The 26,455-nt window shown below is 35.8% G+C and overlaps 1 protein-coding gene across 3 annotated transcripts in view; it reads left to right on the forward strand.

Annotated features, from left to right (window-relative positions):
* Nucleotides 1-6,478: 6,478 nt before the first annotated feature.
* LOC109096268 (retinoic acid receptor RXR-alpha-B) overlaps nucleotides 6,479-26,455 on the forward strand; it is a 47,486-nt gene continuing 27,509 nt past the window's right edge. The window contains exons 1-3 of one of the 3 annotated variants that reach the window (XM_042756778.1): nucleotides 6,479-6,724; nucleotides 17,079-17,197; nucleotides 18,724-18,855. In XM_042756778.1, the coding sequence (XP_042612712.1) occupies nucleotides 17,191-17,197; nucleotides 18,724-18,855 (139 nt within the window). In that variant the 5' untranslated portion in view covers nucleotides 6,479-6,724; nucleotides 17,079-17,190. The remainder of the gene's footprint in view (nucleotides 6,725-17,078; nucleotides 17,198-18,723; nucleotides 18,856-26,455) is intronic. The other 2 variants (XM_042756777.1, XM_042756779.1) reach the window with 2 other exon arrangements.

Genomic DNA, 26,455 nt, shown 5'->3' on the forward strand with positions numbered 1-26,455 from the left:
GTGGCTGTAGACGGTAATGTTTTCTCTTGTTTCTTGGTTCTAAATAAATGCGACTTATAGTCCGGTGCGACTTATATATGTTTTTTTCCTCGTCATGACGTATTTTTGGACTGATGCGACTTATACTCAGGTGCGACTTATAGTCCGAAAAATACGGTATTTTAGTACATCAAGTGGAACTAAATGAAAATGAGAATGCTGCCTTCGCAAATAAGTTAACATTAATTTTATTTCAAGTCACAGAACACATTTCATGGTTTTAGTTTTAGTGAACTATAATAATTCTATTTCCAAAACATTAAACCAACAGGACCCATAATTTTTTAGTGAACATATAAAATTAGTTCACACAGATGTCACTCATCACACTAACTATGAATATGATCCACAAAAAACTGACAATAAGAAGTGTCACAATATATTTTTATCTTAATTTTGAGCTATATCTATTGTTTCATCATTTCAAATCTAACATTTGTGTGTGTGTGTGTGTGTGTGTGTGTGTGTGTGTGTGTGTGTGTGTGTGTGTGTGTGTGTGTGTGTGCAAAGTTTTGCTTGAAAAGTGTTTATTTGTATTTCTGTAAAATATCACATGGCTTATATTTAGTTTTATAATTCATAGAATTTCATTCAATTTTAAGTGTGTCCAAATACTTATTAGAGCCCACTGTTTGTCACAACTTTTTACATTTATTATTATTGCAGGCTCTTTACGTTTGGTTAAGAGAGTTTAGGGTGAGTCTCACCCACTGGTCGCATCTGTACCTTAAGTATTTAAGGACAGGTCGTTCACATTACAGGCTTGGCACTCATATCATAGAGCCAGGTGGTTTTCTAAGCACCCTCTCCATATGGTGCCCTTTTGTTTGCCTCCATCCCTCTGCCTCTCTTCCTCTCACTCTCTTTCTGTCTTTTACATCTTGAGAAAGTCCTAACTGTTGACAGCTCTTTGAGCAACATCAGGCTGTTGTTGTGAATGTATATAGAGCGAGTGAGAGAGCGGGAGACAGAGAGAGAGCGTGTGTGTGCTGGATACTAATAAAAAGCAGATGTTGGGTCAGTGTCGGAGCCTGTGGTTGTGTATGTGTGTGTGTGTAGGTCCACACTCATGGACACTTGTCTGTGTGCATATGTGTGTGTGTTTACATGTTTGCCCCCCTACTGTCTTCTAACCGCTGAGTGTTCTTGGTGTCCCAGCACCTGATAGGACAGCAGTTATTGATAAATAATATGCAGGCTGCATGGTGTAGCTAGCCCAGGGAGTTCATAGTGAGTTGACCATCTGGATACACTGGTGGAGATGCAAACAGGGAGAGAGTGTGCCAAGTATCTAGGGCTATGGAGAAGTCAGCCACACTTCACTTACTAATTATTCACAGCAGTAAATCTTTCGACTCATAGTGAAGCTCATAAGCGGAACTGGGCCTCAGCGCTTTGAACAATGTATTTCAGTGCTGTGTATTTTCATTTCATAAAACATTAATCTCATATCACAAAAACCAATCAAACAAAAACTCATAACGTGACTTATAAATAAAACATGAAAAACATAACGTTTGCTGAAAAAGAGATCTGATAATGTTACTGAGAGATGTAACATAACTTTAAGACCAAAGTTTAAGGAATACTTGACCCAGAAATATTTAAAATTACATGTAGAAATTTAAATTAGTAATAAATGTAAATGCAATGTGATTTTTAAATATATATATATATATATATATATTAGCACTATTATTTATCAAGGATGCATTAAATTGATTAAAACTGACAATAAAGACATGTATAATGTAATGTAAAATATTTTAATAAATGCTGTTCTTTTTAACTTTCTATTAATCAAAGAATCCTGAAGAAATGTCATATATAGGTCTCCACAAATATTAAGCAGAACAACTGTTTTTAACACTGATAAGAAATGTTTCTTGAGTACAAAATCAACATATTTTAGATATATTGTAATTTTTCTTTTAATTCTTTTAGTAGTTAAACTTAAATAAAATCAGTTTTTATTTTTATATTTTCAACAACAACAAAAAAAAAAAATTAAGAAATGTACACTTCTCCTTTCCATATGACATGAACTGTGAATCACCAAAAACATGAATGAATGAATGAATGAATAGATAGATAGATAGATAGATAGATAGATAGATAGATAGATAGATAGATAGATAGATAGATAGATAGATAGATAGATAGATAGATAGATCTGTGAGTTAAGTTACATCCCAAGTCTTCTTGAAATGCTACTTTTGTGTTCAGTGGAAAAACTAACATCATATGGGTTTGAAATGACATGAGGGTAAATAAATAATTCCAGAATGTTTCTTTTTCCATGAGCTGTTCCTTTAATTGTGGCCTTGCCTATAATGTTTCCATACATTCAGCAGTCCAAACATTCTTATATTTAGTTCATGACATTTTTTCCCCCCAGAACTCTCATGATACATGCTTTGAAATGACTGATTACTTACTGCTGTGTTGGACCTAGGCAGATTGTCTGAGTGTGTGTGTGTGTGTGTGTGTGTGTGTGTGTGTGTGTGTGTGTGTGTGTGTGTGTGTGTGTGTGTGTGTGTGTGTCCGGGGGCAAACAGGTTTAATGGGCTGTGTACGAGGGGGTTGGGGGGTATTTCTCTAGAACTGTTGATGGTGGGAGGAAGTGAAGAGATTTATGATGAGGCTGATTGTCCCTCTCTTTCCTCCACAGTGGCTGACCGGCAGAGAGAGTGAGGCTCATTAAATCACTCCTGCCACTGAGCCCCTGCACTTGGCGTTGATCCTTAAGAGATCAGTCAGTGAGACACATCTCAATTTGTCTCCCTGAGAAAGTCACACTGCACAAGGATTTTGGTTTTCTGTCATTAACGCTTGATAATACCACTGTTTGATGGAGTTGCTCCTGTTTTGAGAGGTATGGTGTGCTCATTTCAGCTGTGCTGCTTGTTGGCCTGCACCATCACAGTTAGTAAATCTCTATAGCATCTCTAAAGCATAGTTCCTAAGAGTAATTACAAAACCTGTAACAGCCAAGTGATAAAGAGGCTAGGGATATATATATATATATATATATATATATATATATATACCGTATATACTGTATATACTGTATATGTGTTGTGTGTGTGTGTGTGTGTTAGGCAACAATCATTGAACATTTAATTTTCAGGGTTATATATATATATATATATACATACATACATATATATTTCTTTCTTTCTTTTTTAGACTTTTCCTGCATGATTATTGAAGTTTACACGACAGACTGACCTCAGGGCTGTTTCTAACTCCTGGTCGATAGTGAGGAATGTGAACCTAAGACCTCCACTGACCAAACTCAGTTCTACTGTCATACACAGGAATAAGAAAACACTGTGCTTGCCTCCTTTTTTCCCAAAACTGGTTGACATTATTGTAGTTTAAACAAGGTATTTAAACAATTTAAAATTCTTAAAATAACCAGAATGGAAGAACGTGTTCAGTTTAAATTGTTCAGCGCAGATTACAATTATTTAATTGAATTAATTAAATAAATGTTTAAAGGAATCGTTCACCCAAAAATTTTAATTCTGTCATCATTTACTCACCTTCCAAGAGTTCCATGGGTTTCTTTCTTCTGTCGAAAAGAAGAAAGAAGAAGAAGAAACATTTGATAGTAGCCTGTATCCATTGACTTGGTAGCCACTGACTTCCATAGTATTTTTTTCCATTACCTACATGGTTACCTACATTAGTCAAAATATATATTTTTGTGTTTAACAGAAGAAAGAAACTCAAACAAGTTTGGAACAACTTAAGGTGAGCAAATGATGATAAAAAAAATATTTTTTTGGGTGGACTATCCCATTTTTTTCAGTGATGCATTAAAATAAAAAGGGATTGCATTCTGAACTGAACTGATCCTTATTGCATTTTTCTATTGGTACAGATATCGTATTTAAAATGAACCACATTTAGATGTATTATACATTCTCTCTATAATGGTGCTTGAACTGAGGAATAATTGCAGTCATTCTTGAAAAGCCATTTTGCTCTCCTCAGAGTAAGATGCTGTTTGAAAAGTGAGTATGGTCTCTCAATCTCACCAGCTGTTATTGTAACCTATGACTCTCTCCTCATCCGTTTTTACAGCTATGAACTGCAGTATAACTAGAGCTCAGAAGCTGAACTGTGCCATTTGCTTTGAAAAGCTATTTGACCTCTAAATTTACAATTTAATTAGATCTGAGACAGCATTTTCTTTGCTCAGACAAGCACTATTGGAGAGGTGTCAAGTTTGCATTGAAGTAGTGCAGTATAATGTGGACCAACAGGATAGAAATTTCAAGGCATTTAAACAAACATCAAATCTGAACACACAGCTAATTACAGCTTCTAATCTGTCTATAGAACGCCAAACTATCAAAACCTTTTCTCAGTGTCAAGATTAGCTCACTGACATCTTCAACAAAGGAAAGCTCATGACCTGTTTGAAGTGATAACATAAGTATTAGCAACATTTTAATCACAGTTTCAAAGATCAGTTGCTCTGTTCAGGTAAAAAATGGACTTACTGAACATAAGTTCATAAGTATTTACATATATGCCTATATGTGGAGGCATTTATATAGGTTCATTTTTATGGCAGAACATTGAAAGATATTGTCTCTCACTTTGCAACTACTCTTTCTTTATATTTCTCTTTATAGCCAACTGTACATTTATGTCTGTTTTGAATAAACTATGCCATGAAATTTATATTACAATTATATAGCTATTAGTATCTCCACCTCACATTATAATTAACCTTTTGAGCGGTACGGTCCCACATATGGGATTCTTATTTCCGTGCCCCTGAGAGTATGGTCCCACATATGGGATTTAGAACGTTCGGTGACGTCGCATAACTGCCAAATTCAAACTGCGTTTTCCGCGCGTTGGCTGGCGCTGAGCCAGAGACAGACGTGCACTGCTCTTGTCATATTATCACAGCTATGCAGTGTTCTTAACCACATAATGCATATTTTAGGTTTTCAGACATTTAAATACACATAAATACTAGTAAAACAATACATTTAGAGTTTGAAAAAATACATGCATATGTCTATGGAAGCAACAATAATAATCCATTCAAATTTAATTTGCAGACGTTTTTATTCATATCAGATACACAAAGTGTAAGTAACTATAAAGTTCACTCTATTCTTCACCCAGTTCACCGGCCACTTATTACCTGTATTTCGGGAGAAATTTATGAATTCACGTGCTGTAAATCCGACTGAGAGGACTCTCTGAACTGCAGCGCGAAAAAACATGGCGGTGCCCGTCTCACATTACAGATCATGATCAAGATCATTTAGAAAGGTTTTAAAATGACAAAACACACTTATTTACACTTATTTGTGAATCGGAATATCAGATTGTTCATGACATGGTATGCATGTCTGTGAATATTTTAAATAAAAAAGGAAATATGAAATAAAAGCGATCCATCAGTCACACCATGTTAGTGCGGCCGCGGTGGGTCACGTGACAAGCCTGACGCGTCGCCATGGAAACAGTAAGGGGAACGTTCTAAAATAACGGTCGTCTAAAATAAACTCACTCTGGGGGGACCGCTGGAATATTTTAAACTCACCGCTGAAAAGGTTAATTCCCCCTTGGCATTGAGTAAAACCCTCAATCTATTAATCTATGCATATCCATTTAAATACTTGTTTCATAATGCTAATTAATGGTTTTGATCTTTAATGTGCCATGTACATTAATTAATGATGAATTCCCTTGAGGATACAACATTGAGACACACAACACATTTAGTTTTCCTATAGACAGACAACCTGAGGATGTCCGTCCTGTTCAAACAGGAAAAAGAAAGTTGTCCAGATAAATTTTATTAATGCAGGGTGAAAAACAGGATAGTTTTAATTTCTCATCAAAGATAAACCAAACTTCAGGAGACAAAAACTTTAGAGTTGGTGAAAATAATATGAGCTAGGACATTTGTCCACCTTATTTTGCAATGCATAAGTAAGTTTTTTCATAGGTAAATAACAATAACTTAGAAAGTGCAGTTTTATTTACACTAAAAACCAGTGTGTAATATGATAATAAATAAAGATAATAGCCTTTGATAAGAAATACCAGTTTGCAATATCAAGCAGTAAAGGGGGCTGTTTTTGTACAGCTAATACAACTGGAACTGAATGACACTGGAATTTTTGCACATGCAATTTACAAATGGCCGCAATTGCTCTAATATTAATACATATAGCCTCGTTTTCATTTAACTCAATATGGCGTCTTAAACGAATAAGGTCTATAGTCATACCAGTATAAATATTGTTAAGTACACATTTTGATGTAATTATCTTACAGTCTGAGGGGGGTATTTGCAACAGTAACAGTACCACAATATTAAAAGTAGAACAGGCTTGTCGCTGTAAAAGCGCTGGTGGTCGGAGTCCCCCTCGGTAGGGTCCCTGTGGTGAGGCAGTGCTTGATCGCTGAAGGAATACTGAGAGTGAGTGAGCGAGCGCCCTCGCGGAGTTACAAACTGGATGGAGCCAACTGAAGTACATACTTTAGTTATATTAAGTGGATTTTGACAGCGGATCTCTGGCTTCAGTCTGACGACGTTTCCCACTGGATCTTATAGCGTGCCCACTGGGGAAAATAAATCATTATTTGCAAGAAACATAGCTGGCATGCGCTAATATGGAAACCAAACCATTCTTGTCTCTAGGTGAGTTTGACTCTAGGGAAATATGGTTGCTATTATGTTAAGGCTTATGTCATGCAGAGGTAAAGACATCTACCAGTTTCTGCTCAGAAGTGCTGAACGAAACAAAACTATTCTGCATGTTTACGTTCATATGTATGAGTGTTTTAAACCTGTTTTCCATAAAATAGTAACATTTCATAATTCTGTGGGCAGGTAAAGGGAATGAAATAGAAGTAATACGCAAGCGAGCTACTACAGGTAACAAAACGATGATGAGCGAGATTGTTACTACTATAATGAGTTTATATCTATGATGTATTGTTATCATCAGTATGCTATAATAATAAGATAAATGGGTGTTACTCGATCAATTAAGGTGTGTGGCTAATAATTTATGAAGTGCATACTCGATGACTTCAAACAGTTAATGTTAATAGTTTATTGAAGCGCGCTCGTTCTTCAGTTGTGCGCTGTCACATTTACCACTAAACTCTTATGGCAAGCTGTTTTAACAATTATTTCTGTAAACTAACGAGCATTTATTTTTACGTCTCTAGTACTTTTTTATGCATTTAATTATTTACTTGTCGTCGCTATATGCTAACAGTGACAACTAGTAACTATTCCATTGTTACTGGTAATAAATAAAATTGTTTCGTTGTTGAATTCAATGGGGATCTGTGGTTCAAATTTAAAATACTCACTTTAGACTAGTGTGTATTCCAGTTGTGACTGGTAGACCTAGCTATTGCAATTTAACTAGTATTTGAATCTTACTATAACGCGACTACAAAGCAACAATTTCGACCAGTCTTCACATATACGTAGTAAGTAAGCAACTAGTGGGATAAATGCTTAGCAACTGGCATAAATACTAGTGTTTCGTTAAGAAGTTCTAGCATCTAATAAATAATTAATAGAAAAGCTAAAATAGATAGGTGCTATTAAAAAAATACTTATATAATGTAATTAATTAGGCTACTGGTCAGAAGTGAATTGTTGATATCTCAACCAAAGATCCCCTTAAAATTCAGTGGCAAACTGGCAACAGAGTAGTTGTTTGGATCTACTGGAGTAGTGACTAGTAACAAAGGACTAGCAAACGAAAAAGTACTACTGACCTTAATCAGGTTAGACTCCATATTGAATTTAACATGGCTGAAAACTAGCCTGTAAACTAGCCTGTGAGAGATAGACTTTGAGTCTTTACAATGACACTTACTGTATAAATGTCATAATTTTAACTACTCACAACTTTCAAAACTTTTATGGAGTTTTTGTCTACTTTTTTTTTTTTTTTTTGGAAAGACGTATCATTGACTGAAACATCAGTATATTGTTAAACAATACAGTACACTAAAAAAATTGTACTTCTGTCTCTCACAGCCTCATTAAAATACTTGCCAAACACTTTACTTACATGTATTTACAAGTAACAACAGTAAATTATGCATCAATAAGCAACTTACCATAAAAACCAAACCCTAACCATAATTTTATAGTGAGTACAGGTTGTTAATCACTATTACAATACTCAGTACTTATTAGTATATTTACACTATCAGTAATATAAATGTTAAGTATTATAAAGTAGTCAATTTAAAGGAATAAATGTTAAATTGGCTTGCCATGAAAGATCAACAAATGATGTCTGCACACTCCAGTAGTTATCTCAACCACTTCAAAGGGGCGGTACACCAAGCTCTGAGTCCAGCTGAGATTTGAAGACTTTAATAGATCTCGGGTTTATCAAGGTCTTTCTTTTCTTTGGTTTGCTTGGTAATTATATCCTGCGGTCAGGATAGAGTGCAAAAGTCTGTTCTTACCTGAGCTCCTCTTACACCACGTCAGCCTCTGTCATCTCTCTGTTTCTCAAATGCTTAACTGGAAAATTCAAATTTGGCTGTAGCCATTGAGATTTAGAAATTAATAACTCATGATATATGTGATGGTACACAGGATGTTGTATAAACTTGAACTGAAATTGTTTTGCAGCAATATTCAATTTACAAGCCACCTATTTATACATTCCTCTTGCATGTTGGAATCCCAGTGTAAACAGCAAGTTTTGAGGCTCTATGTGTGCAACTTTACTGGCATTTTAAAAGTTTGCTCTCTATTGGTCTCTGGGGGCCACAACCTTTCCCTGGAGCGTCCCAAGTCCATGAGCGTTATTAAGAAATAGAGGGTCCCATTGTAAGAAGGCCCGTCTGTGGTAGTGAGGGGGGTGTATATGGGATGCTGGACCACCCCAATAAAAGAGAACCAGTTTGGTTTTACGGCAGAGCAGTTTTGTGTTTCTGAAGAGGTGATTGGTCCTTTGTGAATGTCTGCAGCTGTCAGTTTTATAAGAGTGGCTTTAAAAGGGAAAGTTAATTGCTTAAAGTGACAGCATCTCTCAGACACCCTCCAGCCACTGTCTGTCCAAATCAAAGCAGTGCAGGCTGTTTCTAGACAGGACTACAGAGAAGGCCAAACTGCACTTGAGAAAGTCTGTCTGAAGTGTCAGGTGATACACACACATTGCAGGAGGAGTGTGTGTTTGGATCGTCTCTTGTTTCACTGTTGTACAAACTGTTGCAATTTAAGCATCAGTTCTTAAAGCCTTTTGAAAGTGATGAGTGATGGCAGAGGGGGTATATTTGATCGGCTCAAAAAGCTGCCTTGTTAATCATTTGCTCTATGCAGTGTGTGCATGACTCCTTGATAAAGGCAACTCTGCACCTTGTACTGTGGACCTTTTTGGTTGCATACATGTGGGCACCAAAAGTCTGAGACCACATCAGGGACTTTTTTTTTTCAACTTGAAAATAAACTGAAAGTTTTGAAACAAAGTTTTGAAACAAAGAAACGTATAAATATTATTCAACTTTTTTCTGCCACAGAATAATATTTATACAATTCAGACTATCCTTCTCAGAATTACGAGTTTATGTCTCTGAATTATAAGTTTATATCTTGCAATTCTAGAAAATATCTAATTTGAGATAAAAGTCAAAATGAACTTTAAAGCTAAAAAAAAAACTATGACGGAAACAAGCTTCCAGAGAATATTAAATATTTTCAATGGGTCACTAATCAAATCTAAGTACATTTGTGGCATTGAATATGTAAGTCCTCCTGAAGTTCAGCCTGAGTGCTGCTGTCATTAAAACAGAAGAAGGACAAACCAGTTACTAAAACAGACTTGAACATTTTTCCTTTTCTCAATTCAGCATTTCACTTAATTTTTGTATGGGCTGATTCATAAATTAAAATAAAAGTATTTTCAGTAGTGGACTTTATATGTTTGGGAGACTTTTGGACTGTATATGTTTGTGTGTCTGTGTGTATTTTATTTATGAAAGGTTTATGAAGGTAGATTGTCATCAACACCAAATGTCAGTCAAACTGAAATAAGCAGGCATTAACAACTTCTTTAAGAGAGGGTTTTAGACCAGTCAAGTTTTTTTCTCTGGTGCGGGATGGGTGTTAATGGGATTACTCTTGACCTCTTGCAAGGTAATTCAGTTTAAGTTAATGGATTTTGAGAATCTAAAGAATGTACAATACCTCTCCCATCCCCACTTTCCATCTTTATGGCAGCATAAGTACCGTGTCATTTAGAGTGTGAAGTGTGTGTGTGTTTGTGTGTGTGTGTGTGTGTGTGTGTGTGTGTGTGTGTTTGTGTGTGTGTGTGTGTGTGTGTGTGTGTGTGTGTGTGTGTAGACAGACTGTAGACTCCTCTGACTTTAATGCTGCACATTGTCTAGAGGCACCACTAGTGTAATTATCTAATATGTTTAAGTCTGTGTCTGTCTTTGTTTTTGCATGCTGCAACAGACAAGTTAACGAGAGGTCCAGCTGTCTAATTACCAGGCAAACTTTTCAGGTCAACTTCACTGCACATGACACCGATATTTACAATGTCCCCTGTCTGTGGCTGACCTGAGTATAAGGCTTGTTTCAGGCTACACACACAAACAGTATGTAAGCAAAGCACCAGTTACACAACAAGCTTTCATGTTGTCTCAAAATTACATTAACTGTATTCAGTCCATTATTTGCTCTATTGTTACACACTACCATTGAGAAGTTAGGTTAGAATTTATTATTTTCAAATTGATACTTTTATTCAGCACGGACATAGTTACAAATGATTTCTACTTCAAATATATGTTGTTATTTCTAACTTTCTCTTCATCAAAGAATTTTGATTAAAAAAAAAAAAATCCCAGATTCCACAGAAATAACAGTTTTCAACAATGACATATCAGTGAGTGGCAAAAGTATGTGAATCTCTAGGATAAACAGTTCATTTGAAGGTGAAACTAGAGTCAGTCAATGGGATGACTATCAGGTGTAAGTGCATGCCCTGTTTTATTTAAAGAACAGGGATCTATCAAAGTCTGATCATGTTTGTGGAATTGAATCATGGCACAAGCAAAGGAGATCTCTGAGGACCTCAGAAAAAGAGTTATGATGCTTATCAGGCGGGAAAAGTTACAAAACTTAAAAAAAAAAGTTTGGACTCCACAAATCCACAGTCAGACAGATTGTGTACAAATGGAGGAAATTCAAGACCATTGTTACCTTCCCCAGGAGTGGTCGACCAACAAAGATCACTCCAATAGCAAGACATGTCCATGAGGTTGCAAAGACCTCTAAGCAACTAAAGGCCTTACTCACATTGGCTAAAGTTAATGTTCATGAGTCCACCATCAGGAGAACACTGACCAACCATGTGTGTATGGCAGAGTTGCAAGGAGAAAGCTAAAGCTTTCCAAAAAGAACATTGGCTCCCCACGTGATCTTTAGCAAACTGCAGATGGGCAGCAGAGGACTACTTGGGAAAGGTTTAATGGACAGATGGGACCAAAATAGAACTTTTTGGTTTAAATGAGTAGCGTTATGCTTGAAGTAAGGAAAACACTGCATTCCAGCATAAGAACCTTATCCCATCTGTGAAACATGGTGGCTTGTTTTGCTGCATCTGGGCCAGGACGGCTTGCCATCATTGATGGAACAATGAATTCAGAATTATACCAGCAAATTCTAAAAGAAAATGTCGGAGAACTGAATCTCTAGAGAAAATGGGTCATGCAGCAAGACAACGACCCCAAGCACACAAACCGTTCTACTAAAGAATGGCTAAATGTTTTGTTAATGTTTTGGAATGGCCAAGTCGAAGTCCAGACATTAATCCAACTGAAATGTTGTGGAAGGACCTGAAACAAGCAGTTCAATGGAGGAAATCCACCAACATCAGGATGGACTGATCAGCAGTTACAAGAAACGTTTAGCTGCAGTTATTGCTGCAAAAGGGATCACACCACATACTGAAAGCAAAGATTTACGCACTTTTGCCTCTCACAGATATGTAACACTGAATAATTTTTCTCAAAAAACAAACTAGGCTATATATATTTTTTGTCTCATTTTGTTTGATTGAGTTGTCAACTTTCAGGACATCTGATGACATTTTGAATCATATTTATGCAAAAAAATAGAAAATTCTAAAGGGTACACAAACTTTCAAGCAGCACTGTATATTCCACAATATTATATAAATCTTACCCTTGTGCATATGGTTTAATGCTTTCATCTGGTTTATGGGTTTTGTTCCAGGCAGCACATTTCTACAAAGTGCAAGTCAGAACATATCGTAACTTAAACCTCTACTGACTGTAAATACTGTCTATAAAAAGCTACTATGTCTGCTTAAGGTATCCTTTCCTCCCTTTTTGCCTTTCACTGCTCTTTTCGTCTCCTCGTCCTGTACACACTCCAGCTCTTTTGAAGGATATGTTACAGGCTGAATGCAGAACAGTCAGCAATTCAGATAAGATCTGATGGAGATATGGATCTTGCATTTCTTCTCCCATGAGAGCAGCAAATTATACACACCAAAAAATTCCATTAAACAGCAACGGGGCCCCCAAACTACTGTTCATGTGATACTCAGACAGGTGTTATTTGCTGCACTTACACCCTACGGGACAGACGGATCCAATTTGCACCCTGGAGAAGACAGCAATTTGAAAGGAAGTTCAGTTCCTCTGAGTCACTGGCTTGTTTTAGAATCGCCTGTAGTGCGATTCCGTTTTATTTATTTTTGATAATTAGTTGAATCATTGCTACTTATTTTTAGAAAAGAGACTTTATGACCTTTATGATGTAAAAATGGTATTTAAGGGTTCTTGAATACACTTTTGGTTTAATTTAAAGGGACAGTTCACCCAAAAATAAAAAATGATCTCATCACTTACTCACCCTCATGTTGTTTTCAAACCTCTATGACTTTCTTTCTTCTGTGGAACATAAATTAAGATATTCTGAAGTATGTCTCAGTTGTTGATGACAGCTGTTAACAAAGTTTTCCATTTTGGGTGAACGGTCTCTTTAAATTACAGCAAAACTGCTTTTCCACAGGCTAAAGGTAAAAAGTGAAAAGTAGATTAGTTATGGCAACACAGGTGTCTCACAAATTATCATTCCAGCCAGGCATGTTGGGAGTATTTTTATGAGTGCAGATTGTTATGTCCATGCTAGAGCTTCTGTCCCTCTTCATGCTCTTTGCATGTTGACAGGAGACACACTTGTACTATGTGTCTTTAGCTTTATTACGGTCATAGTAATAAGCGTCTGCCACCACATGTTTGCAATAACACTTTTTCTGACATTAAAAGAATGTTGAAGGCTGTGTTCAAACCACTTTGAAAGCTCAGTATGTGGCACATTCCCTTCATGTCTATACAAATACCTCAAATATAGACCCATTTCATGCTTAAAGTTTTCATGTATGGTTGCATATATAGTTATTATTATAAAATTGATATTTTTTTCTTCATATGATTATGGGCTAATATAAGTTTTTAATGAGAAATGGAATGGCACTTCCAATGCATTCTAAACAATGGCAGCTGTATGTCACTTCACTTTAAATTGATGTACAGCTTTGACATATGACACATTCTTGTGTACGTGTAAAGTACGTTCATTTGTATGTACTATGTGTTCACCCCAAGGCTGACACTCTTTCTTTGGAAGAAAACTGGAGGTGCATAACTGACCAGATTGCATTCCAGCTCTGGTACCTCGAGGCCTTGAGAGCATCCCAAATTCACATTCAGTCCAAACACTTTCTGGTTTGCCTAATTAATTAGCCTGGCCAAGTAAACTCATTACAGCAGATCCTGAAGGGCACTGCGAACTGTCCATCTTTTCTCCAAGAGGTCATTAAAGACATTTTTACATTATGCATTCAGTACAATCTGTTTTTAGAGTGTGATTAGGATGTGTGATTTCCAACATGGTTGATATGTCTTGCCATGTCCTCACAGCATTGCGTCTTTCAAATCAAATCATGTCATTGCTTTTTTATTGTATTTGTACACAGAAAGAGAGATGATTTGTCCTCCTTCTCTTTGCTTTAAAACACAACTTATATGTGGTTGGAGTATGTTTTGTGCATGACATCATTGTAGATTGCATATAGGTTTTTCTTTTTCCTTGGGCGTGAGAGATAAGACTAAATTGTGCTATACATTTCTTTCGGCTCCTTTATGCTTGTACGATTCCTTCCAGACTGATTTAGATGTCTCTGGGGTGAAGTTGCTCTAGAGTTGCACTTTAAAGAATGTTTAGGAATGAATTAACCTTTCACCCTATGCCCTCATCCGGTCAGATGATTTTCCAAGCCATCTGACCCGTCTGATTTAATTGTTTTGTAACGTGATACAGTATCATGACATAATGTTGATGGAATGATATGATAATCTGTCATTCTTTTCACTGTATTTTTATCTGTTAGGCCTTTCTGAGTGATTTGCAAGACAGAACATGAAGCGTTTGCCGTCTTATTTTTACACTTTTTTTCTCTCACAGTTATTTTCTCTCAGAGTTGTTTACATTGGTGAGTGTATGATTTGGTACAGCAGGAAGTCATAAGAGAACAATGAGGAGACGAGGAACAGGATGTCAGAGCGATGCGTCTGTGTGTATGTGTGTGCCTGGAAGGGGGGCCATTTACCTGCTGGAGACACAGTTCTAATCAGCTCCTGAGAAGAGAACACCCGTAAACGCACACTAACTAATGCACAACGTTTGTCTGCTTTCATGTCAAACAGCTATTTGCTATAGAATAAACAGGGCTTGTGCGTGTTTATGATTATTTACATTAAATAGTGTCCGTTTTCATATGTTTTCATATGCCAAAAAGTCTCCTGAGCTTTGAAAGATCGATCTCTGAGAATTTTAATTTAATTTGAAGATTTAGAGAGAGATTTGGTATGAATTTACAGGCAGAGTCGAACAGCTTCACCGCCACACTAACTTCTTCATTCTCCCTGTCAGTTCTGCTCTGATGATCTATATAAAATGCACATCTATTTCATGTAAATAATAATTATAACATCTTCTGAGGAACTCATCCGATTATTTCCAATCCGTGGTTTCCAAAACCTTAAGTGTTTCTCTCTTTCAATCCTCTGGACACTTCCAGTATTCCAAATTGCCCTAAATAATTCTTCCCCACTACATAATTAATGTTATGATTGCAAGTGAGCCAAATATTTTCTAAAATTTATTCTTGGTATAGCCATAATACTTTCCAAATGAACTCAACTCACAGGCCCCCATCTGTCATACACCAGGGATATATGGACCTCATATTTTACACATCACTAGCGAAGCAGACAGACCTAAAAAAAACAGGAGGGCATCCTGTAGCCAACCCATCGTATATCTAGAAAACCTTGTGTGCGTGTGTTTACACATGTGCATGCTGGCTATTTTAAGTGCAAGCAATCAGATGTTCAAGACTGAATTTGTTGTTCTGTATTGATGACGTCAATTTTTAAAAGCCTCTCCCTAGTATTTTTCCACATAATTTCATTCAACCATTACTGTTGAAAAGCAGATTGGTGTATCTACAGAGAGATTAATGGACAGGATGCTCTGACTGCCATAAACACTCCATGCTGTTCCTTCCATAGAAAAAAAATAAAAATTGCCTGATGAAATATTAGTAGATTTCAATAAGCTGGATGTTTTTTGCCATTGCTTTAACTTTCTCTCCCTCCTTTTCCATTTCCTTTCTCATAATTGGATTTGAGTGATCAAATTTTCAGGGAATTTCTTATGACCAATAACTCTAAATTGGAATTGTTTAAAAACATATTTCTAGACTTCCCATAATCCTTTTACATGAAATCATGTGACAAGTGCATATTGAAGTACTCATCCCTTATGTTAATTAATTTTAGTTACTTCACAGTCTTGAACTATGATTTGCTACTGTACATTACCATTTCTTGCAGGTGAGATTAGATTCCATTCTTGATCTAATGGAGCATTTGATAGCACAAAAATCTGTGTAGTGTAACATGATTTCACTAAAAGAATCAAAATATATTATTTTGTGTTCAGCAGAAGAAAGAAACTCATAGGGTTGGAACAAGTGGAAGGTGAGTAAATGATGGCAGATTGTTAATTTTTCGATGACCTATCCCTTTAATATTTTTGAATGTTTTTGCAGAAGATGAAGCCTTTATGATAATAACTATTGCATGTCTGTTTTTATCAAAGGATTTTTACCATGACTATCTTAACTGAGATATACTAATGACATTAGCTCGAGCTTCTCTTGAATAAAGCAAATAATATGAAGTTCTAAATTTTGATTTCCTGAGTCTTAAAAGCAGTTATGTAGCTTTCAAAATAATGTCCTACCATATTGGACCACATCAAAGCTGTCAATACAGCACAGTCAAGAATAACTTAAAGAGGTTGCCAGCGTTTACTAAACTGTGGACTAGATTTGACTCTTGCTGCTGATTTGGATAGCGATGCTTCCCATTTAAAGTGTTTATTTTTTAAAAGCCTTTCATTTTTAAGTCTTCATTTTTTTTTCAGTTGCCAAATCCAGTCACTTGAAATGCAAAAATTATATAAATAACCAATTAGTTGTGGGACTAAATCCAAGCCATTCATAAATCACATACCATTTCTGAACTTTCTATCATCCATTACTAAAAATGAATTGGTTACTGGTTTATATAAAACTCAATAATGTTTACACATGTTTTTGGTCCGTGAACTGGATCTTGTCTGGATCAGTCTAAATCACGGAGGAATTTTTGTCCCGTCCGTCCATTGCTATGGTTATCACTGTTGCTATTTCGAGAGTGAACCCAGCATAAATATGCGAATGCAAAAACACATTGTAAATAGTAACTTTTGACGCTGTCCAGAGCGCAGTCACAAATATGAAAACATTTCTAAGAAGTTGCCACATGTGTTTCATGGACATTATTTTGTCATTGACCCATTTTGTTATGGGTCTGCTTTTCCTGTCTGTGTCTCATAAAGATTGTGTCTATGTTTATGTGTGCAGCTATAAGGAGGATGGCTGGAATTCTGCAGCTATTTTAAAAGCCTTTCTTAGTTCAGACTGCTTCACTCTCCATCCATCGCAACATCTCCGTGTCTCTTCCTGGCAGCATCTCATGAAAGGTTATGGATCAGACCTTTTGTTCCAGCATACTATCTTGACTATTTCAACTGCATTGCCAAATAAGTTATCCTCGTTTTGACAGGATATGACACAGCACAATCTAAAAACTGCCTTAGGTTGTCATTACTACATTTTATCCCAGTGTTAGAGTCTTTAAAAAATATATAATAGCACATATGTGGCAATATTCAAATCCAGCCATTGATCTTTAGCGCAAACATCTTAGTATTCAGAGCTCATTGCAAATGCTGTTGTCAAATCACACATTCTAATCAATCACAGATAAGATCAAGAGATGTTAAACTGAAACCCCTTGACCTCTGTGCTTCTCTAATGCAGATTTCAAGGCTACTAAAAGGCACTTGAAGGTTGTCTAATGATCACATATCTAAGGCAAAAAAATCTTCTGCCTATACTGTGGTCCATCCCTCAAGCCCCTTTCTAAAGAGCTAATCAAGAACCCTTGAAAGAGAGATTTTTATGACATTCATGATGAATTGAATTGCAGGTTTGATCTTTGACCTTGAGCTTGATTGTCTTAGAGATGAGATGGAAACCTTGAAAAAGGAATCTGCTCTGTGTGGCACAGCCTCTCATCAAGGTCTCGTAAATGAGGGCTTTGAAAGGAGAAAATATCCCGGGTCTCATAAAGAGAGCCTGCAGATTTTGCCTTTAGTCCGTGTGTGTGTGTGTCTAGGTGTCCTTTGTTACTCAAGGTCAAAGTGAGTTGAGAGTATTGGGTGGTCTCAAAGTTCATATTCAGAGATGGAAGAAAATGAGGCACTTGCAATTTTACTAGTGAACAAATAAAACATCTTGAGGTCAAGATATTTCCATATTAATCAGAGATATGTACTGTAGCATGGGCCACACACGTTCGGTCACAAACATTCATTCACTCTGTCATCATTTACTTACCCTCATGCTGTTTAATTCATTTGTTTCAATCATCTTTGAAACACAACTGAAGATATTTTAAAGGAAGCTTGAGAGATTTTTGTTCTTCCCATGAAAGTCCATTTTCTCTGAGGGGAAAATAGGCTTCCATACTCAAGACACTCCCTCAGGAAAGAAAAATCCCATATGAGATCTCTTCATTATGCCATTCTTTTTATCCTAGACAACAAGATTAAATGGAGAGCAAATGGAAATCAGACTCTCTTTTAATCTCATATGTGTCTAGTTTCATAAGAGATCTCAATAATTATGTCATAAACTCTGTGCAGATTTGCTAGATTACTCAAGACTACAAATAACAGTCAGTGTGAACTAATACATTTCTCATCAATTTCGTGCAAAATTGTTTCTTATTTTCTTAGGAGAAACATCTGAGATGTTGACTGATATCTAAACTGTAAAAATGATTTTTTGATGTTGTAAATAAAACTGAAGACTCAACTGAGATCCATCCATAACATTTTTGAGTAAAGTTTAGTGTGTCCTTTCACATATTGGTGTGAAATCCTCACCAGATTGCAGTGGAAGTGAGTGACTCTCACCCACTTCTCTTGTGTCACACACACAGGGCTCCTGAAAAACCCCTGCTCAGTAGCACCGCCGTGTTTGCGGAGCTGGCCGGGCGACGCTGGCAGTTCGCCCAATGGCTGCTCCAGCTTCATGGGTACATACCCGCTACAACAGCGCAGGATATCCACAGGTATAAAACACACATTCACATGCACAAACACATCAGAGCACCTGCGCTTGCCACATAGACACATTTGATCGCTATTTTAATTCAGAGGTAAGCCATCTGGTTTCTGTTAGTGCAGTTTTGCCCTACAGCACTGGATCATCCACGAGTAACGTCAGCGATTCAACGCTGTAGGACAAAATCAGCCTTCATTCCAAGTGTAGGATGTCTTGTCCTGTCATTCCCAAACTGAACTCAAAATACAGTTTCTGGTTGAGAAATAGTTTCTGGTTCAAACATGTTACAACAAAGCCCATATAGAGAGCATCTCCCCTGGCCCCTGCGTTAATGGACACGTTTCACTGGTCTTATTCCTGCATGTGACAACACAACACAATCAAATCACATACTTCATTTCTTTTTTATTTTTCACCATTCCCCAGGTTTGTTGGTTTTTCAATGTCATTTGTCATTTTCAGAGATAATATATAAAGATAACATTTATATATATATATTTAACTTTAACATTACCTATATTTAATAAATATTACATTTGTTACACTATTTATTTTATTCCTTGTTAGCATTAGTTAATAAAAATATAACTTATCTTTGTCAGTTCATGTCAGCTCAGGTCCATTAAATAATAGTAACAGATGCAACTTTTGATTTTGTTAATATAGTAGTAAATGTTAAAAGCCCTGCATGCACTAATTTTGAATATGCAAATTAGTCCACGCCTCAACTCAATCACACCAGCTTGGACTACTTGTTTCACTTTCACTAGGTTTACTGAAGTAGCAAATGCTACACAATGGTATGTGGCAATACTGAATTAATATATGTTTGAAGCAGAATAATGTTATGTTACACAAGCTATATTCCCGTTCGCCATCTCAAACAGCTACCATCAAAAAATCAACATCCTTAGGTGGAAACGCTTTACTAATGATATGAAAAGCCCCAGTTGACAGGATTGGTTACATGTTTGTGACCACATTTTTGAGACTGAAAAGTCTCAGCAATGGTGTTGACTGATGAATTTGCACATGTTTTGTCTTTAAGCACAATTAAAAACACTGGATAGACAACATTAAAAACCTGAATTTTTACCACAGTGGGTCTTAAAATTAACAGTAACTAAGATTAATAAGCTATTTTTCATTGTTTATGTGACATATTGTAGTTCACTAATGTTAAGAAATGGAACCTTATTGTAAAGTGTTACCAGTTAATATGTAGCATACTAAAGCTAGTTGATAGCTCAACGACATGTTTAGGCGAGATTGTGTATCTCAGGCATTTAACATGAGGACTTGTGTAAATATTGTGGTTCAAAATGCATGAAATGTGTGGGTTGCATCAAAACGAGCATCCCAGAAGTTCACAGCAGCTGTCATTTCCACAGTTGGCATAAATCTAACCAGGTTCCTGTAGCTCCTAGCGAGCGGCTGTATTTGAAGTGTGAGGGAATGCTATAATATGGCTCTTTCTCTCTGGTTTGTGCCCGCCATAATTACAGCCTTTTGTTGCAAGTTCAGAGAGAGCGTGCAGAACAAAGAACGGGATGCTGGGAAAAGTGGGCGAAGCTCCAGAAGCAAACATAGCTCAGCTACTCTCCAGAAGTTTGTGATGTGGTGATGGCCCTAATTCGAAGGCTTCATGCGTGCTGTAGAAATCATCTTTACTGGAAGGTGCAGGGAGAGCTGGGAATGAAGGCCGATATGTATTTCAGCTCCGTACGGTTCACTTAAAACACAATGACTGAGCAAGAAAACACTAGTGAAGAGGCTACACAAAGCCAGCCTTGTGCTGTAGCTGCTCTTTGAGGAAAACAGCCCGAGTGTGAGAGGGAGAAAGACAAGAGAGTGGAGGGATGGAAAAGATTATCCATTGGAATGTCTGGGCTGACCTCAAATGGAGCGGACGGGCCCATCAGCCAATCAGATGGTGCAGCTTAGTGCTTCAGCTAATTTCTTCCTGATGATCGAGGCAGTCATCTCCATAAAGCAGACGGAGGTGCCGCAGCGGGCTGAGCTAACATCACATGTGTAATGTGTTGGATGATTCAAAGGACAGATGCTTGGGAGGGAAAACTAAATATTTTGCTGGCATTTGAGATTTACTGAAAAAAAAAAACTTGTTGAAGATTAACTAAGCGGCACTCTTTGACATGAAATTGAAAATGAAAATAGTTCAACACAGCGTTGATAATTTATAATTGGGTGTTTCTTCAGCTATGGGCACTTTTGTGCTTGTGAACTTTTAGGAAATGAAGTCTGTTGAAACACTTTAGTTATAACACTAGTTATAGATAATAACCCTTTCTGAGGCACAGGCATAATTTGTATTGAAGTGATATGTATTTGTACTGAAATGATAAATGATATGTTTGTTTCACTCTAATTTTAGATTGCCATAGTATAAAATAAGTAATAATGTAACGTTGGAAAGTGATTGAAAAACAAGAACACTAAAATGAATACATAAAACAAATTTGAAAAGTAGCAAAATTAAATTATGATAGTTTGGGGGGAAAAATGAAGACAACGAAAATCTGTTTTTTTTTTTTTTTTAAATCATAAAAGTGCCCCTAGTTAGAAGAAACAGAAGAAATACATGAATCTACTCAAAATCAGAAGTTTCTGTTTAGTGCAAATCTCAATATCCAATCTAATTCCATAATTCTGACTGTGGATGTGGTGCACACATGGCATTCAGAGGAGCAGCTAATGACACAGAAGCTGGAGGGAAGCTATCAGTCCTGGAGCTGTATCGGCTTTAATCAGTTCCTGAGGTCTCATTGAGCTCTTTATCTCTCTGGTACAGTCACAATGAAATATTATCTCATTCCTGACTTCCCACTGTTAAACTTCACCTATCAATTTTTTTTTTAAACTTCAGTCAAAAGGAAGATGTAGAGAAAATTAACATTATCTGCAATACAAATCACTCATCAGTATCAAAACGTTTTTCATTGTGTACAATATTCTTGCATTTTTTGCTTTGAGAATCTGAGAATAGTTACTCTTGATCTTTTAAAAAGAGCAAAGGGACAAAGGCGTTTTTCAGAAGACTCTTTAGTGACTGAGGTTTATATTGGCCTTTTCACAGGACATTGATGGTCTGTGAGAATGAAATGAAATGCACATACTTCCCCCCAAAACAGCTTGTTGGGCTCAGATTGGCAGACACACAGTATAAGCTCCAGTTCTCAGGGCATCAGGCCAGACATCCATTCCCACCGGTGATTGTGCAATAGTGTGTGTGTGCGCGCATCTCTGTGTGTTTGAAACCTAAAAGTGGGGCAGCCTGCAATCTTGCTGCAGGGATACACTGAAAGAGAATGATATCTCCTGTCCCGATTTAAAGCAGAAAGAGAATAAAGAGGTCTGTAGAGATGATGGTCTATTGTCAGGCATAGAGGGAGACGCTTATAATCTACAGCACACTTCAAATCAGCAGACATGAATCTTTTATTTGTTGCTGATGGAAGTCATTCATTATACTGAAACCTTAGCCTTTTTTTATATTCTTCATTTTTTCTTCTGTTTATTAGGGATTAGTTTGATGTACTGCAAACACCACTATAAGTACTGTAAATACTTTGAGTTAATACAATTTCAGTCTTTTAGAGTTAAAATGTAATAGTAAATATAGTTTAAAATGTCATTTAAATAATTTTGCATACATGAGTGTTATTTTAGTATCATTGATATTATATTTTAGATTTAATTTAATTTTTATTTTTATGTTTTCATTTTAGTCATTTTGTTGTGTCATTGTTTCCATCATTGTTTTTTTTTTATGTCTGTATAGTTTTTATTAAGTTTTTGTTTTTAGTTACACAAATATAAAACAAAAAAAAAATAAAACAGACTTTACTTATATTGCATTTAACTTAAAAAAAATCAGTTTTTATTAGAAATAAAATAGTTTTTTTATTAAATAGTTTTTTTATATATATATATATATATATATATATATATATATATATATATATATATATATATATATATATATATATATATATATATATATATATATATAATTTTTTTTTTATTTTAATTTAATGTAATGTAATGTAATAAATGTATTTATTTGAATACATTTATCATGATTGGTCATTTTAATCTAGTAATTTAATTTAACAAAGCAAAATTTTAATATTCCCAAATATCCATTCTGGAAAAATTTCAATTTTACAGAATTTTTAAATTTCAATCAGTCATACCAGGCCATATTTAAAATCAGCCATTCATGAACCAATCATTAATGCATTGAGTTCAAAGCATATCAGGTCTGTATTCTATTCAGACACGTTGCCACTGTATATTCACTGTGTGGCCCCTGGTCCTGGACTCCTGCAAGCAGTTCTCTCTGTACCAGCAGTTCATATCTGTCCATCTCTGTGCAAACACGTGTAGCCGAGTGTGTCAGATAGCGCTAGTTCAATCTCACAGGTGGCTTATAGAGAGCGAGCTTTCTCCCTGTGCTACAGAGACGCTTATCTGATTGTCTCATTCACTCTAGTCTTGTAGTGGAAACTGATAACATTTGAGTTTCAGGGACCAGCTTCCCATGCCCTGAAATCATTGGACAAGACATTGGAGCTATGCTATGCCTGTAGCCTTTCGATTAGTATGGTTAGCAGAAGCACATGTGTCTGCAAATAATATAAAGAAAATGTTTTGTTTAACATGCCAACAACACAAGGACAGCAGGTGCTTGGCCTGATATCTGACACAGTCAGCAAGAGCTTTAAACAGGTGCATCACCTTGGGCTCTGCTGCTTATATTAGCTGAACTAAAACAAACTGCTCCAACTTCTAAATGTGCGGCAGCTTCCTGGATCAACATCCTTGGTGGTACCAGGAAAGTATTCCTTTCAGTCAGTCAAATTTTAGGGTTAGGTTTGGACTTAAGCAGCTAGACTTACTGCATGCTTTTCACCCATTAAACAATAAAAATTCCATATCAAAATTCAGAACAGATTAGCAGCTGCCTAGCAACCACACAGAACATGCAAGCATTATCGCGTTTCGCACCACTCACATTTACTTCAGAAATAAATAAATAAATAAATTCAGTTTGATTAAATAAGATTTACTGGCATAAAAAAAAAAAAAACTAATTTACTTTGAAAAACTATGAACAAAAAATGTGTTACTGTTTGTTTGACCAAAATCTTGTTCAAGGACCATCAAAAAGACATTTATATGCCTCTAATGCAGAGACCATGTTAAGTATCAAGGCAGATAATATGTGTGTGTATATATATATATATATATATATATATATATATGTAATATATATATATATATACGTATATATATAAATATGCCATCTGTTTATATATATATATATATATATAAAATAAAATAAGAATAATTTAACATGTCAAACATATATTAAAATATGCCATCTGTTGGCATTCCCTTGATAATTTAAAGGGATCACCCAAAAATGAAAATTCAGTCATTTCAGTCATCATTTACTCACCCTCATGTTGTTCCAAACCTGTATGACTTTATTTCTTCTGCTAAAGATACTTTAAAGAACATGGGGAACCAAACAGTTTTGGTGGCAGAATTTTCATTTTTGGGTGAACAATCCCTTTAAGTCAAGTCAAGTCACCTTTATTTATAAAGCTCTTTATACAATAGAGATTGCATCAATTAAGTCATTACAGATTGAAAAGAAAAGTCATTGTAAAGAAAGTATGTGACGTAGGGGTAGGCGATATGACCAAACTATTAAATCACGATAAATTAATTTCAATTCACGATAATGATATATATCATGATCAGTGTTGGGCAAGTTACTCTGAAAATGTATCAAATTACGGATTACTGATTACTCCTTTTAAAAGTAAACACTACTGTTCTGATTACTTTATTTCAAAAGTAATTAGTAATTAGTTACATTATGTTACTTTTCTCCATAAAATTTATGAAATCCCAGCATACATGTCCCCAATAAATATTATTAAAATCTTAAATATTATTAAATTATTAAAGCATCAGCATTCACATAACACTGTTATTTTTAACTAAAGCAAGCGGCTGCTGTGTGCATGGTTTGGCAGAATTCCAGCAAAGAGCACTGCATTTATAATCTCTAAAAGACATCTCAGTTAATCGCAATCTCACAAATCTCTGTTATAACACAATAAATATATGCATAATGAATCTTTCATAATGTCTACAATTCGTGTGTTATAATGAGAGGATTCGTGAGCACGCAAATTTCAGCACTGCATTGCTCAACGCTGTAAACACGCGTTATAGCCTAAATAGAAACTGCATACGCCTGCACCTGTTAATCGTTTATATTTTATATTAGTTCACGTTGCTTTTGTGCAATAGATGAATAACAATTTATTTGTTTTAGATAGTTTATGTTTAGATATTTCTATTTTGCGGGAGTCCTGTGAATCATTTTGAGTGTCTATACCCGCCCGCACCACCAAATACAAGTAAGCAGTCAGTGAATCACAAATAACTAATATTAGCTTAAATCATAAAAAACAAAACCAAAAAAAAAAAAAATAAAACTAAACAGAAAACAAGCCTCTCTCTGACAGTGCTCAGAAACAGTCTCAGATATTGCGCGCATATAGCGAAATGAGTTCTCTTTCGCTGCTGATTAAACTGTAATGCTTAAAACACAGCATAGCACAGCAACGCCACGTGAGCATGTAACCATGACAGCCCAAAATCTCTACCGGTTGACAAATTCCCACCAGTTAATCGTGTCTACTGGTATATCGCCCACCCCTAAGACATTTTCCTGTAATTAGTAGACATTTTAATCTTTACTATCATCTAAGAATTTTTTTTTTCTTTCTGTAAAGACTGAAAATATTTTTCTTGTAAAACTTTTTATGTCTACAGTGAAGTCTCGTCAAGTCTACAATGAATTTTTGGACATAAATCAAGTGGGAGTCCCATCAAGTCTACAATGAATTTTTGGACATAAATCAAGTGGGAGTCCCAGACTTAAGTCATAATATTTGCCAAAAAAACTATCAGCGTGGGAACTTGGCATCTTTTGAGATGCTGATTGTTATTAGTCCTTATATAAAATTTCTCAATGAAACTAAATCAGATAAAAGCAGTAGAATTTATATCAAGCATCCAGTTGAACTTGTTCAGAAAACATTCTTAGGATGACCACTTTGTCTTATACCTGATGTACAGCCCTCTGTCTGTCAGTTCTAGATAAAAGCTTGTTTAAAATGAATTCTCTCTGGAACTGAGATTGAAACATTATGGCAGTCATTTCAAAAGAAAACCCAAAGGGGGAATGAGGATCATGAATGTTTCAGATATCTCAGTGGCTGCCTGTGGTTTATATCACCAGACAAAAAAGCAAATGCTGATGCTTAGAGATCATCTGATCATTTTTAATTTTCTTCTCTGAACAGGGTGAGTAGTATTTTAAATCACGGGTCCTGTTTCTCTGTTTTTAATTTCAGAGCAAGTCATCACATTTTTGTAATTTGTCAGGAAATAATTTGCCGCGAAGAATGAATTCAAAAGATTTTGTGTCTCAGCTGGGATTAAACCTGTAAGGGAAATCACGGATGTTTAGTTTCAAAATATTTATCCTGTCTTTGTTC

This window comes from Cyprinus carpio, chromosome A5 (assembly GCF_018340385.1).
Source record: "Cyprinus carpio isolate SPL01 chromosome A5, ASM1834038v1, whole genome shotgun sequence".
Lineage (NCBI taxonomy): Eukaryota > Metazoa > Chordata > Actinopteri > Cypriniformes > Cyprinidae > Cyprinus > Cyprinus carpio.